The sequence below is a fragment of the Oncorhynchus clarkii genome, chromosome 7 (genome assembly GCF_045791955.1).
Source record: "Oncorhynchus clarkii lewisi isolate Uvic-CL-2024 chromosome 7, UVic_Ocla_1.0, whole genome shotgun sequence".
Taxonomy (NCBI): domain Eukaryota; kingdom Metazoa; phylum Chordata; class Actinopteri; order Salmoniformes; family Salmonidae; genus Oncorhynchus; species Oncorhynchus clarkii.
In genome coordinates, this window is record NC_092153.1 from 18,188,328 (window position 1) to 18,207,177 (window position 18,850).

Here is an 18,850-nt window from a genome sequence, read left to right on the forward strand (position 1 = left end):
ATTTTAATATCTGATCCATTGGTCTTCTATATATGATTTATTATTATTATCAGTTCTCATTCCAAAAATTTTACAATTCTTGGTTATCTGCACAAACCCTAGTTTCCATAATAAATCATAAATATACAAATTGGCTTAATTATTTATTTACTAAGTAACTAAATAATCACACAGAATGACATAACAATCAAACAGTAGATAGTGGTTATTTACAATGATAGAAAAGTCCTTAGTGGGCTAAGCCTATATGAAGGCTTGGTAGACAAAGGAAAGGGGACTGAGAAAGATCGGGAAAGCCAAAATTAATTCAATACACACAGTAGATAATTGCTTTGCACATGAACAGCCACTCATTCTGAAAGAAATTGCAATGTTGTTGTCTCTCCGTTGAAAACACTCTATCGTCCTATAGAGTCCATAAGAGTCTCTGGTTACGTTTCCCAGATGTCACAATGTCTTTTGTGGTTGTAGGTGGTTAGGATGGACACTTCGGAGTACCATTGGGACATTTTCGGCAGTTGTCAGTATTCTCGTACTAGGTTTATGTGATTTCTAGCTGCAGACTAGTAGTTCGTGCCATCTAGAATTTGCTCCTTCTTCTGTAGTGATCAACAGTCTCAGAGTTTAACCATTTCCAGCAGTGTATTCAAAACTACAGCTGCATGGTCTCCGTGGCTTATAGAATTGTAGCCATTCCAACGTGCGGACGACATCCCGGCATTCTCTGACTTAATGTATATTTTGTAGGACAGTGTTTTATACTCTTGTGGAAGAAGGGGCAGTTCTATGATGCCTAATGTGATGTCTGGGCTCACGGGGGTGTGGCCACTGACTAGTTAATCGTTATATGAAAATCCATACTCTCATTTAGAAGGTAAACATCATATTACATCTTTTCACAAATAGTTTCATGTTTAATCACATATGTTTCACAAAATTTAGATGTATACTTGACAGCTGGGAAATGTACACTACAGATACAGTTATGTGTGTTTCCTGTCCTTCATGAGATCACCAAATGAAACACACTCGTCATGACTGTACTTTAAGTGTCCACGGACCATTCCCACATTCTCAAAAGTAGAAATATTGTTTAGTTCTCCTATTTTGGCAATTAGGAGTTTTGAACTAAGATAAGCTCTTTGATCTGGTAGACTCTCTCCCTTAATAATGCATAGCAGTTTCTACCAGGTATTTATGACCTGGCGTAATGTCAGAAAACTTGTGGTGGGGAGAGTGAGAGAGGGGGTGGAGACACGATATACACCCCCAAAGGGCCACGTCGTGACAATTTTTACAATGTTCTACATTGTAGAATAATAGTGAAGACATTAAAACTATGAAATAACACACACAGAATCCGGCAGGGTAGCCTAGGGGGGTGGCAGGGTAGCCTAGTGGTTAGAGCGGTAGACTAGCAACCAGAAGGTTGCAAGTTCAAATCCCTGAGCTGACAAGGTACAAATCTGTAATTCTGCCCCTGAACAGGCAGTTAACCCACTGTTCCTACTGTCATTGAAAATAAGAATTTGTTCTTAACTGACTTGCCTAATTAAATAAAGATAAAATCCTGTCATAACCCAAAAATTGTTAAACATATGTTTTAATGTTTTATTCTTCAAAGTAGCTACCCTTTGCATTGATGACAGCTTTGCACACTCTTGGCATTCTCTCATCCCACTCATCCAAGACCATCTCAATTGGGTTGAGGTCGGGTGATGCAGCACTCCATCACTCTCCCTCTTGATCAAATAGCCCTTACTCCGCCTGGAATTGTGTTTTGGGTCATTGTCCTGTTGAAAAAGAAATGATAGACCCATTAAGTGCAAACCAGATGGGTCGGCGTATCACTGCAGAATGCTGTGGTAGCCATGCTGGTTAAGTGTGCCTTGAATTCTAAATAAATCACAGACAATGTCACCAATAAAGCACCCCCACACCATCACACCTATTCCTCTATGCTTCACGGTGGGAACCACACATGCAGAGATCATCTGTTCCCCTACTCTGTGTCTCACAAGACATGGCAGTTGGAACCAAACATCTCAAATTTGGACTCATCAGACTAAAGGACAAATTTCCACCCGTCTGATGTCCATTGCTCATGTTTCTTGGCCCAAGCAAGTCTCTTCTTCTTATTGGTGTCCTTTAGTAGTGGTTCCTTTGCAGTAATTCAACCATGAAGGCCTGATTTACGAAGTCTCCTCTGAACAGCTAATGTTGAGATGTGTCTGTTACTTGAACTCTGTGAAGCATTTATTTGGGCTGCAATCTGAGGTACAGTTAACTCCAATTAACTTATTCTCTGCAGCAGAGGTAACTCTGGGTCTTCCTTTCCTGGGCGGTCCTCATGAGCGCCAGTTTCATTATAGTACTTGATGGTTTTTGCGACTGCACTTGCAGAAACTTTAAAAGTTCTTGACATTTTTCTGATCTACTGACTTTCATGTCTTAAAGTAATGAAGTGACTGTTATTTCTCTTTGCTTATTTGAGCTGTTCTTTCCACATTATGGACTTGGTCTTTTACCAAAAAGGGCTATCTTCTATATACCACCCTACCTTGTCACAACACAACTGATTGGCTCAAAAGCATTACAAAGGAAAGAAATTCCCCAAATTAACTTTTAACAAGGCACACCTGTTAATTGAAATGCATTCCAGGTGACTACCTCATGAAGCTGGTTGAGAGAATGCCATGAGTTTGCAAAGCTGTCATCAAGGCAAAGGGTGGCTACTTTGAAGAATCTGAAATATAAAATATATTTTTATTTGTGTATTTTTGGTTAATACATGATTTCATATATGTTATTTCGTAGTGTTGATGTGTTCACTATTATTCTACAATGTAGAAAATATAAAAAATTAAGAAAAACCCTTGAATGAGTAGGTATTCTAAAACTTTTGACTGGTAGTGTAGGCTTCCAAACTCTGTTTTAGACAATACTGACTTTATGACCAAAATTATTCTATTCACACTTTGTAGTAGGTGTGTCCAAACTTTTGACTGGTACTGTATATATATATATTTTTTACATAATCACTACATCTTAGAGAAGACAGCAAAAAATGGCTCAAGTCATGTACTTGCATCATGTACTGCCAACATATGCTTTTGTAGGGGACCATTGTAGGTTTCTAATGATTCAGAGGCTACTAATGCCAAAGTAATCATACTGACACACAACAAATACTACTAAGAAATAAATATGGTTCTAAGGAAATGCATATAGTGTTTGACATGACATTTTTGACATTTGACAGTTTGACATTTTTTAGTTTAGGACCTGTATAAGATGCAATATAGGTAGCGTTGCATTTTTGCAACTGTGGTTCTCAAAGGGATAAAACAGAAAAAAAACGTAATGGTTAAAATTAGGCATTCATTCCGACTGTTTGGAATAGGGATAAAACGTAAAAAATATGAAAGAGTGCATAGCACTGGGATTGAAACCTCGGCTTGCGTTTCAATCCCTTCCTCTATCCTAATCCACAACGCCCTATCAAGCCGCGAGCCTACTAGATGGTAACAGGTGCTCACATTACCCCTAGTGGATGGCATCGAAGGCATCTCCCGACATCCTGGGAATCTGGACAAACGTTGAATACTGAAGTGGATCTGGTGTGACCTGGCTGCAACAACAGCGCTAGAGGGTGTTGTGATGTGTGATGACCCGGTGGACATTTTTCAGAGCATCAGACTGCTTGTTCAGGGACACCCAGACACAGTGAGCAGGAAAACAACATCCCACCTGCTATGTGAAAGAGACAATTGTGTAGCAACGGTATAGGATAATCAGTCTACTCCCATGACATCACTGCCTGAGGCTAACTATGTCTAACACCACTGCATGTCAGTCGATACCACACACAGGGAGTTAAAACAGGGATAAAACATGTTTCTTGTTGTTATTCCGAACAGGAACCTGTTGCTCAGAGACCTTTGGTATTGTGTTGTGTAATATTGGGGAATGGGCACTGACATGACATGTAGTTCTTGGGGGCCATTGTCTGCTAGCTTTTGTTCTTTTTTTCAAATCAGTGTCTGACCAGCGAATCCAGGTATACGCTTGCATGTATTTAAATGCCAGGCAAAGCACGAAAACCAGTCTAGTTGCCCTGATGTAGAGGATGCAGAAGAAGTTATGTCACATGCCATGTTTTATCAGTGACCTTGTTTACAGTGTAAAGGTACAGGACCTGACGCACCATAGAAATGATTCATTTATTTTACTCAGGGGTGTGAAGTGTTGGCCTCCTAGGACTCACGCATCTTTCGTGGGATGCTCACTTCAGAGTATGGGAGAAGGAGAAAAGGGCAAAGTCGTGATTCTAGTACTCCTGAGTCACACCGTTCATAAAGGCAAACAACGGAGTAGAAATTGACATCCAAAAAGGTTCATACTTACAAATGTATAACAATTTTGGTATTTACAAGTCACACATGCATTATAGGTTGACTTTTGCATTAAGATAAAAACAGCCTTGCCTGTCCTCAGCCCTCTTTATGCTGTGATCGTATCACATAAATCGTTTTTTTTTTTAGATGCCCTTGGTGTTTCCTCCCATATAGATATTATCAGATATTGAATAGTAAACATTTTTTCCTCATCGTAAAGGGTTCTTACAGGGATCTTAGAAGGTCAAGTAGCAAGAAGCCATTAAAAGTGTGGTGAGTGGTAGCTTTCTTTTGATTAGATACAGATGCTGAAGGAATGACATTAGAATCTATTTCCTTTGTAGAACTCCCTGCAACTGCCTTCAATGTCATCTGGCCACACTCAGGAGTAGCCCACTTTTTTTTATTATTATAGAACTGTATTTAAATCTCAAAAGTTTCCATATACCCTTCCACTAATGACCAGGGATTTCTCCCAGTTTGAGTTGTTAACTACACAAATGTGGCTAGTGGTATTTTGCAATGAAGAGAACTAGTGTATTTGGTAAATGGATACAGTAGGCTGTCATTTCATATACTACATTATCTCCTGCTGAGAGAACATTCAAAAAATAAACTGACTATAAGGATTCAGGTATTCCGTCCGCTTTATTGGCATTTTGGTTTTAAAAACAAACCATTTGAAATATATATGAATAGGACAATTGCATTGAGTTTGAGTTCAACCATGTGCCTCCTGCTTAATGTGAGTCTCTCCTTTAACCATCATAGACCGTTCTTTACTCCATACAGCCAAAGATCTTTCAACAGAGGTCTTATCTTTGTGATTTGTTTCTCGGTGTGTCTTATTTACTCAACATGTTTTCAGACAACAGGCTTGGATCACCCCAACGTTATCGTACATGATTCACCGTACAACAGTTTCAAGATATGTAACAGATGCTTCTTTCACATTTCCTCTGACACTCTGATTTATTCTGACCTCTTACTAGGTGAAGAAGAAGAAAATGCTTGATAAATATCCTCAACCTAGAGCGTGTCCACTTTAAACTCAGTGAATTGAGAATATTGGCTATAAATACATGAGATCAAGAGTAATTTCTCCTGACCCGAATACAAATTTACAACAGGGACATTTCAATTAATCTTCTCAGGACCGTGGGGGACAAATTCCATTGTATTAACGTCAATTTCAATCGGACATTAGATTGAACATGCTGAGGAGACCAGAATGGAGGGAGTCACATGGGGCATACTGTTTGACCCCTTAGTTTGGTTTCCAGTGATACTTATTCAATATGTCCAATCAAGCAAGAAGACACGCTAGTAGTCCTTGTAGTATTGCTGTTCTCCTGCATGGGTTCAGTTATTTTTACACCCGCGTTGATCATGCCATCCCCTATGGTCCTTAATGTGTTTTTGTTTTTGTATGTCATCATCGTATTAAGGCCATCCATTAGACTGGTAAACCCCCCCAACCGTATTCTTCTGCCTGGCTCGTCTGTAGTTTACGTTGTTTACCCATGGGGCAACTCCATTTAATCCCTACTGAACATCACATTGTGGCTTAATATGGTCGGTTGGGCAATAATATGATAGAATGTTGAAATAAAGAAGACAGGCAGGCAGAATAGGAAGGGGAAAAAACGTCAGGAAGAACAGCTCGCATAAAGACTCTTTGATAGGTAGATGGGCTGTCAGAGGAGCTTTTGACGCTTCATTTGCCGGTCGGGGGGGTTTATGCATGAGGTTTTTTTCCGGAGTGGCTCAAGCTCTGGCTAAGGCTCTGCCAGTAGTGTTTGGCTGTGAGTCCTGCTCGGAGACTGAGTGACCGGGATGAGGCGGTATCGGGATGAGGGACAGGGGCAGCGCCCGGAGGTTAGTGTCCAAATTGTCCAAAAGCAAGTGTGACAACCGTGGATGAGATTTTGGAAGGGGAATAGGGGAGGTGAAGGAGGAGGAGAGGAAGGAAGAGGGGGAGGAGGAGGAGGAAGCTTCTCTGTTTTGGCTTCATGATTTTGCTCTCTCTTAAACAGAAATGTAGGACCTCTAACACCTTTTGATCAGCTTGGTTTTGTGTTTATTTTCTCTTGAAAGTATGGTAGGTTGCTTTTTAGGCTTGCTCATAAGACAAACAAGGACAATAATTGTTGTTTTCTCTTCTGTCTTCAATAGTACTTTTCTCTCTCTTTTTCAGCAAGCGTTGGATTCCAACCTGAGTCATTTGGTCAAGAGGAACAATGAGTTGGAGGGGTTGATGGGAAAGTTGATCCAAACCTGTCAACATGTAGAGGTGAGCACTCTATGCCACTGACCATGCTATTAGTTCAGAGATGCGCGTGTATTTAGTTCGTCTAGTGCATGTGATGCACGCCCAATTCACTGTATGCTGTTCACCTCAGAGAAAACGACAAACTTTGTTCATTTTTGTATTGGTGTCAAATTTAAAATGAGAATGATGATTTTCCTAACATGCTTATGCCCATGTTGTCCTGTCATCTTGAAGTAGTTTATGTGGCCACAGATGCTCCTGTCTCCGCTTGAGTTTGCTCATCTGAATTTGCATATAGAATCTTGTTCTACAATTTCAAAATGCACAATGTTTTCCTGATATGTAGGCTACTAATCATTGACTTGTCAAGCAACACATTATAAAAATGTATTATATTATATACGTGTCCAATTTAAATATGCACATGTACAATACAATCAGATTATACTGATGTATCTATACGGAGTCAAAAGATTGGTTGTGTTACTTCTTTAATGAAGGTTATTTTGGATTAAGCCTTTCTGACCATAGCCACTTGTTCTTGGTCTGTGATGATTCAAATTAGAAGCGCCTGAGAGGAAAGAGTCACAGCCCCATGGTGGAAGAGTGGGCTAGGATATGACATCCTGAATCTTTATCTTTATACTCTAAGCAGAGATCGTATTATGTTTCCATGGCCACTGTCACCAGTACACTAAAACGTTTAAGGACAGGCCGCAGGTCCACTTTGGTCATTTCATTTAGCCTTTTAAAAATCCACAAACCTGGTCCTTTCAAAACGGATGTATTTAAATAATGCATCAGAGAAGAAGAGGGGAAATATCTGACCTCGTTTTCATGGTGGATGTAGGTCAGAAACGAATGTGTACATGGTTTTTAAACACACTTCCACCCATTAAATAATGAGTGTGTAGGCTAACTCTTGAGTGTTTCTGTGTTTTTGTATGTGTGTGTGTGTGTGTGTGTGTGTGTGTGTGTGCGTGAGTGTGTGTGTATGTTCAGCTTGTGCTCAGTGAATCAACTTTGCAAAAGTAATTTGCGTGAATAATTGAGGAATGTGGAATGACTTGCATAATTATTGTGCAACTCATGAAACAACTTCATTAAATCTGTAGATTGTAATTTGCTATATCCACCCCAAGGATTACAGTTAGAGTTATTTTTAGTATAGTCATCATCACTGTGCCGAAATGTGCAAGGGAGTGGAAAGACCCCCTTTCTCAGCACTTAACGAGAGTACACAGGACGCGCGTGTACTTTTTGGAGATCGCTAAATATTTTAAAGCCTTCTAAAGAAAATCAGCCTCTCTTCCAACTTCTGTTAAAGGTTTGTGCTCTTTTGACGTGCAAATTCCCCAAAAACGCATTTACTTCGGGTTAAATGAATCACTTATGCTCCTGCCAAAGACTCTGTCATGTCCGTCACACACCCTCTTGCCATGGCAAAAGGCTGAACCCACAGTGTGTCAGCCACGTGTACTCATGACGCTGTCATGGCAACATGGCCACAGCATGTGTGTGTGTGTGCTTGTTTGACTGTTTTTGTAGGTATATAGGGGGGAGAGAGAGAGAGAAAGAGACAGAAATGCGGGGCTAATTAATAAGTATTCATCTAATCTAATGAATCTAAGATTTCACAAGATGCTAGAATGATTTAAGAGGAATACAGTGTGTCCTCACTGAACATCTATCTCCTACTGTAACACAAAGATGGTTCATAAGACCTAAACTCCACAAATATTCAATAGTAGATCAGATGGGGGAGATAGAGTGAGGGAAAAAAGTTAACCCACTGTTCCTAGGCCGTCATTGAAATTAAGAATTTGTTCTTAACTGACTTGCCTAGTTAAATTATTATTATTATTTTTTTAAAGGCAGCTGGGATCATAGTCACCAAGAAAATAATTGGTAACACACTATGCCGTGAAGGACTGAAATCCTGCAGCGCTCGCAAGGTCCCCCTGCTCAAGAAAGCACATATACATGCCCGTCTGAAGTTTGCCAATGAACATCTGAATGATTCAGAGGACACCTGGGTGAAAGTGTTGTGGTCAGATGAGACCAAAATGGAGCTCTTTGGCATCAACTCAACTCGCCGTGTTTGGAGGAGGAGGAATTCTGCCTATGACTCCAAGAACACCATCCCCACCGTCAAACATGGAGATGAAACATTCGGGGTGCTTTCGGGGTGTTTTTCTGCTAAGGGGACAGGACAACTTTACCGCATCAAAGGGATGATGGACGGGGCCATGTACCGTCAAATCTTGGTTGAGAACCTCCTTCCCTCAGCCAGGACATTGAAAATGGGTCGTGGATGGGTAATTGATTGATTGCTTCTGTGGACAGGTGTTTTTTATACACGTAACAAACTCCCTTTAAGAGTGTGCTCCTAATCTCAGCTCGTTACCTGTATAAAAGACACCTGGGAGCCAGAAATCTTTCTGATTGAGAGGGGGTCAAATACTTATTTCCCTCATTAAAATGCAAATCAATTTATAACATTTTTGACATGCGTTTTTCTGGATTTTTGTTGTTGTTATTTCTGTATCTCACTGTTTAAATTAACCTACCATTAAAACTATAGACTGATCATTTCTTTGTCAGTGGGCAAACGTACAAAATCAGCAGGGGATCAAATACTTTTTTCCCTCACGGTAGTGGCTCTCACCCAGGATCTCCTCTAAACCCTGTGAACGTACAGTAGAGAAACCCACTCACAAGGCGAAGGAACCTAATTACTGGCGTTGGAAAGACAGATCTGTGTGCTTTTCAATGAGTCCCTTTCATATCATAAACAGCCTGTCCACACCAGGGAGTGACCGTAACACACCTCGTTGGCTTGGCAACTCTCAAACAATCCCCTCTTTCACGACTCCCCTCTCTGCTTTTCGCTTCGATTCGGTTGAAACTTGTCCAGGTGGTGAAATCTGTGTTTCACCAGGACATAACAACTGGCACCAAAGAGGCATCTATTTCAAAGGCCTGTGGCTAGTAAAGTGGATCTGAGTGTGCATGCACTCAACAATCACAAAGCTTCAAGATCTGTAGACTGATCCAAATTCTACATAGAATTGAGCACTGTTAGACTCAGCAAAACACAGGTGCAGGCATTCCCTATCTTCTGTAGTAGCCAGAAACAAACACAGATTAAGTTACTGTGTTTAAATGTTGATTCATTCACCTGGAGGTTATTATTTACAATGCAAAACCAACTGACATCTGAATTATCATTAGTTGAACTATAGCTTTAAATGGATACTGCAAGATTCTGACAATTAATGTTTTTCAACTTTTTTCTAAATCATTGCCCTGAGACAGTTCGGACGTTTTGATAATTACAAACCGTTAATGGGATACCGTGAGATTCGTCTTTTGACAAAGCCAGCGTCAGATGAACTTGTGGCTACCATTTTTATATTTGCATGCAGTATGAAATAAGTTAGAGGTAGTTTTGCAAGCCAATGTTGAACCACTGCTAACTAGCTTTAGTGCAAACCATACGCTAGCGTTTCAGTAGACTTCCAGTCATTGTGCTGCCGCTAGTTATCGTTGGCACTTGAACCTACCTCAAACTTTCTTCACAATGCACACAGACATAAAAATGGTATCCATGAGTTCGTCTAACTCTGGGTAAGTAGAACAATAAATGGTTTGTAACTACAGTTTACTTAAGGCTGTGAATTATCAGACAGATGAATTATGTTTCATTTGTGTTTTTCAGGTCAATGCATCGCGGCAGGAGGGAAAGCTGATGGAAGAATGCGACCTCCTGATTGACATCATCCAGCAAAGGAGACAGATCATTGGGACCAAAATCAAGGAGGGGAAGGTATAAGTTCCAGGAGTGGCCATGGGTCTGAAAGGGGAATCCCATCCAACACACACACACAATCCTCTGCACTTTCTCTGAACTGCAGTCTGAACTGTACGGCCTGGGAGGGAATGTAATAGTAAAACAACAGAAGGGTAAATGTCTCTCGCCTTCTGTTCGGGGTCTGCATTGGATCTGTTGGAAAGTCCACCGTCTGTTCACTCTCAATCTGTTCATTTATGATGCAAAGTGAACATTTGAACAAGGTCACCAGGGGAATTGCCCCATGCTTAATTATCAAAATGTCCGACCTACAGGGCATGTCTCAATTATTTGTACTGACTGGCTGAGTTGGAATTCGCTCAAAGCTAACTATTTGTAGTCAGAGAGGAAATGAAAAGGACTTCACACTTTGTGTTACTTTTACTTGCTTCAGTTCCCTTGCTGTATTTCTGTTGGCGTTGGAATTACCAAAGCAGTCCAGGGTTAGTCAGAAACCAGGTTCCTGCAGTTTAAAGGGCGGGACTTCCTTCCTTCCTGGTCTCGTGTCAGGACTTGAGTCAGGAGAGGGGCATTAAAGTAAAAGTACCAATATCAGGGGCCAAAGAGGCAGTTTAGCTCTGGCCTTTCGGCTGGAAATGAAAACCTGCCTAAATGGAAATCCTTTATGGTGGTCGGTTGCCGCTGAGACGATAGAGAGACAATTTGGTATTTTTCCCTGCTCCTACTCCTCTGGTAGTTGTAGATATAGGATGCGGGAGACAAGTTGTTTCATATAAATACCAGAAAATTGCAACAGAAATATACACATACGAATGAAACCAAAGATTAGTTGTTTAGTGAGAGTGGGTCAGAACATGTTGATGAGGATAGTGTGTCTGACCTAAATACAACATCCAACCAACCACATTTCACAGGCCTCAATCACTCTCTCTAAACCTCTCATTAGGTTAAGAGAAAGCAACAAGCAAAAAACATCTGGATACGATCCCAAACGCCCCATCTGGGCTAAATCTCTACCATCCCTGACGTGGGATTCAGTTAATCACCATCGACCCATTCTAACCCACCTCTGTCCTATCTGCTCTATAGGCAGTCCGGATCAGGAAGCTAGCCCAGCAAATCTCCAACTGTAAGCAGTGCATCGAAAGGTCCTCTGCTCTCATCACCCAGGCCGACCAGACCTTGAAGGAGACGGACCACGCCCGCTTCCTCCAGACCGCCAAGAGTATCACCGAAAGGTGAGCCAGGCCAGCAAGGAGAGTGTGGTAGAAATTCACTACGAACACTGACTAACCATTGGCCATTGGCCATTCACAGTCAATCCAATGTGCAACGTAGTGGGATAGTTGTGAACTAAACCCTCTGGGATATGTGTTTGCGTTAGGGTTTCCATGGCGACCGCCTCCTCTCAGGTCCTGATTCCAGAGATCAACCTGACAGACACATTTGACACGTTCGCTCTGGACTTCACCAAGGAGAAGAAGCTGCTGGAGAGCCTGGACTACCTCACAGGTATAGAGTACAATCAGCTCTGGTTACTAGTAGTGGTGGGCGCCAAAAGTTATAGTTCAATACAATGTATAATTTGGAAATATTTTGATATACTGTAAAATTGTTGCCTATATCATGGTATTGCTTTATATCATGATATCTACTATATAAAAGCACTGACAATATATGTAGCTATAACCTATTGTTAAGAGCTTGAGTTGGCATCTCTCTCTACAACCATAACCTAAAAATGTGGTCGAATGAACTTTAACCTTACTGTGGTCCAGAGTTCAACATCTACATAATGTCAAAATTGTCTTTGTTTTTGTCAATGTTATTGCATGTTGTTGCAGTACACATATGAATAGGTTTCTATGAGATCGTGGAAGAGGTTGTTGTTAGGTCTTTGCGATGGCAGAGGGCTTCGCTTGAGGGCTGGCTCACTAAGTGAATTAGTCTGAGTCATCGATGTGTACTCACTGGCGGAGGGTGAGAGCGAGAGAGGGTGAGAGCGAGAGAGGGTGAGAGAGGGAGAGAGAAAGGGAGGGAGAGAGATCAGAGAGAGAGATGAGTTGAGAGAAGAGAAATATGTCATCAGCCAAATCACACTGTCAACCTCTGAAATATAATCTGGGATATAAATGATCATTAGCAAACAAAAGCACGGCAATCAATATAAGTCACTAGCCTTCAGTCCTCCTTTAAGAGCCACAGTACCTTGTTTGAGGTCAAATGACATGCTCAAAGGTGAACCGCTGTTATTCCATTGTTATTTATGCCAGAGCACACATCTCTAATTTCTCATTACCATTATCTAGCGCCAAGTCCTCCGGGCATCAGAGAAGAGCTCTGCACTGCATCGTACGACACCATCACCGTCCACTGGACCTCAGACGACGAGTTCACAGTGCTTTCCTATGAGCTCCAGTATGCTATCTTCACAGGGCAAGCCAACATTGTCAGTAAGTATCTGGGTGTCGGCAAAAATGCAGTCACACATACCAGAAACACCTTCAAGCACACAACTATCTTCATAGGTCAAGCCAATGTTGTCAGTATGTATCAGGGTGTAAGTTAAACTACCCTCTGGCATACCAGACACACCACCAGACACACAATGGTATCTTCACATGGCAAGCCAATGGTGCTAGTAAGTGCACAGAACGCCTTGAGAGAACACTTTGTGCTCACAACTCTCTCCTGATGATACATTTTGTATTTTCCAACTCAAAGCCCCGCGATAAATCAAGTGCAAAGCCAAACAGCTGGAGGACTTAAGAATCAAAACCGAATCATGCGTATCTTCTCACCGAGCCGGTCGACTAGGGCCAATGGGGTGAGCTCAAATCTCAGGATCTCAGCTTGAGTTATTACAGTGTCAAAGGGGACAGAGTGGGAAGGAGAGAGGGAGACAAGCTGACTCGGAGCGAATTACAGTCATAACACGAATCAGTGCTCAGAGCCCTCCTCCCCCACGGATCACGCCTGAACGCCACACTCATGCATACTTCACTGGGCAAGCAATATAAAATGAGGTCAGGGGATGGGAAATATAGCTTCTTAGATGAAGAGAACAGAGGAGGAAGTGCGGTTTGATGAAAGCGGACGGCTAGCAAACAAGGTTATAGGATGTCATGAGAATAAATAGGATATGATGTCTCGTATTGTGAGCGTCTAACTTCACTTCAAACAATAGCATTTAGCAACAGCTAAAAGAAGAAACTGAAAACTACCAGAACTATAGCTTTAATATTGCAATACATCCCCAGCGTTGCTGCAATTTGGAACAAGAGCTGCTGGCTTTTTCCACACTTTAATCATGTTGAAAACTCCAGTGCCCCCAAGTTTGAATGCCTTTTTGAAAGTCTTTCGATACCGATATACAAAATGAATGAACATAAATGTATAATAGAAGTCTCCCATGTTCACCCTTGAATGATAATTGAACATAACAATTGTGTCAGATGCTGTCTTTGGAACTCCATTGAGCAGACGACTCTCGAAGGGCCTTTAAACATTTTTTTCCCCCAAGTCTACCAACATCAGCACTTTTCATGAGGGGTGGCGTAAACCCAATGTGACACGTGTTTTTTTCCCCACTTCCCCCTCTCCTCATCCTCTGCACACGCTATGTTCTCTTCCCGCTCTAGGTTCACATCCAATCACCAGGTCTAAGCTCTGGGCTGAGGCTGAGGTGTTGTCACAATGTCACATCTTAGAAATGTCTCCGAAAACATGGCAGAGGAAAACGGGTGACGGCAAACACTGGTCCCATCGGGTCTCAATTTAATAACTCACTGTGTTTTCTCTCACCAATGTAAATGATGTGTGGCGGGCACTCCGTTCCAAAATGGCTGCCATGTGTGAGGTGAGAATGGCGCGTTTCCATTTCAAATATTAACAAACGTGCGGTACATTCACAGTGCACTACACATTTACAGCAGGGCAGCCTTCAGAACACACGTTAGACATGATGACGGGGCATGGTGGTACATGGTAGCCTATAGGGAAGGACAAAAAGGTGTAACGGGTTCGCAGATGTCGCGTGAAGCTTACGGAGAGTACACGGTGCACTCAGCAAGATGGCCACTCTGTCAGAGAATTAAGCCTACGGGCATCAATGTGGCACAGCACAGCTTAGTACAGGCCTATCAATGTACAGCACAGCCAGTCCCATGGAACAGCACAGCCATTGAGAGGTGAATGACCTCTCCCCCCTTCTAACACCCACATTGACCACATGAAACAGAGTGAAAAGCAAGAGAGTGAACGGCAATGGAAAGGGAATGTGTTGGATCCTAATAAAGGAATCACTATTACTGGCATAATGCTGCGTTGCATTCTGGCTGACTGTCTTTTTGAACATCACTGGCATAATGGATTGACTTTGTATGATAAATTACCCCTCAATTCTACATGTTTACTAGACCCTCCCAGGCCAAAGTCCCTTTGGAGAAGAAGCATTGTCTGAACACACTGATCATGAATCCTTCCCCTCTCACTTGGGTATGATTGAAAAGGCCATAGAATGGATTGAGGAAGTGACTGATTGTGGAATTTGGACCACTCCTCTCTATCCTATAGCTCTGGTCTCCTAGGATCACATTAATCGACTTCCTCCCCTTCTAACACAAACAGACTCAAATCTACACCTCTCTTACACTATAGAGAAGACTTCGTTAACTAAAGAATGAAAAAATAGAATATGTCGGGGGGAAATATGGACTTAATTAGGTGAATGTTGATAGTTGGTCCAAGTATGATACTTACCTTGGCTGAGGATTGGCTGTCTATGAGGCAGGCAACGTAAATCATTTCCTCATTATGTGACAATGAACTTTGCTCATGTCCTGGAATTCGGCAGTTTACGAGTGACCTTATTAATTGAAAATGTTTGCTCTTCAAAGTTTATCAAGGCCACAACACTTCACACAACAAAGTACATGTACTGTACATGTGTAGTCTGTGTTGTGGGTCTGTTATAGCCACTCTGTGTGTGTTTATGTGACTACGTGTGTGGAAACGGAGACATATGTGTGTTCACTCATACGCACCAATGCATAGCTGAGTGTGTATGCATGACAACACGGTAACTGTGAGTCTGTTTCTCCCTCCCAGGCCTGTGTAACTCAGCAGACAGCTGGATGATTGTGCCTAACATCAAGCAGAACCACTACACCGTCCACGGCCTGCAGAGCGGCACCAAGTACATCTTCATCGTCAAAGCCATCAACCAGGCAGGTGCCCGCAGCAGTGAGCCAGGGACACTCAAAACCAACAGTAAGGGCTCCATACATTACGACATAAGGAAACTTGGCATAATGACATGCAGTTTTAGAGAAGTCTCTTGTGATTCTTAGCTAATATGGTCACAGGATTATGTATCAATACAGTGTCCATATTAGGACAGCATCACATGTCGGGATGGTGTCCTAATATGGACACCATACATACAGCTACTGCCTTCATAGCCTATCCTATCCTAGCCCCTTGCTAACTTAACCATGTTGTCTCTCTCCGTCCTCTTCGTCCAGGCCAACCTTTCAAGCTGGACCCCAAGTCCGCCCACAAGAAGCTGAAGGTCTCCCATGACAACCTGACGGTGGAGCGCGACGAGACGGCATCGAAGAAGGGACACGGCCAGGAGCGCTTCACCAGCCAGAGTAGCTACGGCGTCGTCGGCAACGTTTACATCGACAGCGGACGCCACTACTGGGAGGCCCTGATTGGAGGAAGCACATGGTGAGTTAGACCTGGGTGACCTGATGGACCAATGTCTTGCTCTGAACCACATGGTGTTTAGCGCGTTGGATCTGGCTAGGTAGAATGACAGAGATAGAGGGGCGGTTATGTTACGCCACTTTCTAAATAACTTTAAGGCACATTTATGCAATGTAGACAGAGAAAGATTCAATGCACATTTAATAAGTATGAGTTTTTAACACTTGGTAAGTGTTCAAAAGTGTTGAAGTGTTTGGGGTTTAGAGGCTTGTTAACAGTGTCTTCTTACTTCTTTCTCCTCAGGTATGCGGTGGGCATCGCCTACAAGTCGGCCCCCAAGCACGAGTGGATCGGCAAAAACTCGGCCTCCTGGGTCCTGTGCCGCTGCAACAACTCGTGGGTGGTGCGCCACAACAGCAAGGAGCTGGCCATCGAGCCTTCGCCCCACCTGCGCCGCGTCGGTGTCCTGCTGGACTACGACGCCGGCTCGCTTTCCTTCTACGACGCCGTGGGCTCGCAGCACCTGCACACGTTCCACGTGTCCTTCGCCCAGCCCGTGTGCCCCGTCTTCAACGTGTGGAACAAGTGTCTGACTGTACTCACGGGTCTGCCCATCCCTGAACACCTAGAAGGGTTGGAAACCCAGAACTGAGAACCCCTGGGAACTAGAATTCCCCCTGGCCAAACCAGACTAAGTTGGTTTGGGTTAGGTTAAGCCACCTTCAAGGCACTTTGGGCCTCTATGAACTAGCAAAGGTCGTCTTCAATCTTGAATCATCTCAGAAAACGTCATGCTACCACCTCATTTCATTTCATTTTAGGCACTTTGGACCACCCCTTGGGCCAACGTCAATCACACAGACCACCCTCTATTCATCCACAGAACGCTGTTTGCAGTGGGAAAGAAGGAAAAAGCTACGTAGCTGTACAGTTGTGAATTATAGCATTGCCCAACTCCCACATTCATGATTATGGAACCAAAGTAGCCATGAATTTAAATGATTTTATTACTATTTTCTTGTGCTTATATGATAGATATTCATTATTGAAGTGTAAGAAATTAGCCTAGATATATTCCAATATGTACAATTTCCCTTATGTTTACACATTGTTCATACATTATTTATGGTCAGTTTACCAGGGATAGGAGACATTTATAAATCTAGGGAAATTATTTTGATGCAATTTATCGATGTTACTTTCTAATCTAGAAAAGGTATTGTGTTAGAAAAGGTATTGTGTTACATTAATGTGTAAATTCTACATATTTTGTGACAACATAATTACTTTCTTCCTTACAGTACCTTAAACCCACAAGTGTAAAAGTACTGTCGCATTTTAGACAAGCAGGGAAACACAACAAATTGCGTCTTTAATTTTTGTCATGTTTTGTCCTCTTTGCAATGGGATAGGTCCTTTGTCGTTCAGCCATGCATGTTAGTGAGAATCTCTCAGGTCTATTCCAAATCCATGAAAATAATGCAAACTACTTTGTCCTCTCCTGAGTGAATACTAACCCCCTACTGTCCTTAGCAGTTGTCACAAACCTAAACTGAAAAACACTTCCACTTTGTTGTTAGGTACAGTGAGGACAAGACTATTACAATAATTTCTCTATTCAGGTCCAGTGGCCGCTGGGAGGTACATTTCAATGACAACAACCATGCCTCTGGGCATTTGTCATCCATATGTCACACAGGGAAGCACCACACTTACAAACTCGGTCATTATTTCACCAAGGTCGATGCCACCACGAGCCACAGCTTGACCTCAGCTTGACCACTGTATGACCCAGTGACCATGAACTCAAACGTCTCGCCACCACAAACAGGCACTCCATGATGTACATAGCATATTATGTTCTCTTTTACTCTGTCTTCTTTCGAAAGAAGGACCATCTGGATATTTTACAGACCATCCTTAAGTTTTTAAAGGAACACAATGGATTGCTTCACTCATTAATATGTGTCTTAGGTTTGGGATGATCTGTTTCCTTGTAATGGATGCAGCGATTATCTGCTCTTTAATGTTGCCACAAAAACTGTTTCAATTCAGTTGTATGTTTGAATCCGGTGGACACTATTTTAGGAAAGAGGATCGGAATGCTTGTGTCACTGTACAAATGCGAAGTAGCGTTTGTCGATTGTCAAAGGTTCAATAAAGAAAGATACAATTTAACTTGTTTACTGCCTCCTGTACTGTATATTTTATACACACCGACACGCACGCACACACACACACACACACAGTAACGGTTTTCTATATGAGAAGGAGAGTCGGACCAAAATGCAACGTGTCGATTGCGATCCATGTTTTAATAAACAAACGTAAAACACGAATCAATACAAACACTACAAAATAAAGAACGTAATGAACGTAACGAAAACCTAAACAGCCTATCTGGTGAAAACACATAGACAGGAACAATCACCCACCAACACACAGTGAAACCCAGGCTACCTAAATATGGTTCCCAATCAGAGACAATGACGAACACCTGCCTCTGATTGAGAACCATATCAGGCCGAACATAGAACTAGACAAACTAGACATGTAACATAGAATGCCCACTCAGATCACACCCTGACCAACCAAAACATAGAAATATACAAAGTAAACTATGGTCAGGGTGTGACAGTACCCCCCCCCCCCAAG

General features: G+C 42.2%; 1 protein-coding gene across 3 annotated transcripts in view; it reads left to right on the forward strand.

Moving 5' to 3' along the window:
* Positions 1–18,378, forward strand: part of LOC139413002 (E3 ubiquitin-protein ligase Midline-1-like) — a 48,819-nt gene extending 30,441 nt beyond the window's left edge. For all 3 annotated transcript variants that reach the window (XM_071159962.1, XM_071159960.1, XM_071159961.1), the window contains exons 3-10: positions 6,595–6,690; positions 10,391–10,498; positions 11,573–11,721; positions 11,868–11,995; positions 12,793–12,936; positions 15,593–15,754; positions 16,009–16,216; positions 16,499–18,378. In XM_071159962.1, the coding sequence (XP_071016063.1) occupies positions 6,595–6,690; positions 10,391–10,498; positions 11,573–11,721; positions 11,868–11,995; positions 12,793–12,936; positions 15,593–15,754; positions 16,009–16,216; positions 16,499–16,847 (1,344 nt within the window). In that variant the 3' untranslated portion in view covers positions 16,848–18,378. The remainder of the gene's footprint in view (positions 1–6,594; positions 6,691–10,390; positions 10,499–11,572; positions 11,722–11,867; positions 11,996–12,792; positions 12,937–15,592; positions 15,755–16,008; positions 16,217–16,498) is intronic.
* The last annotated feature ends 472 nt before the right edge of the window (positions 18,379–18,850 follow it).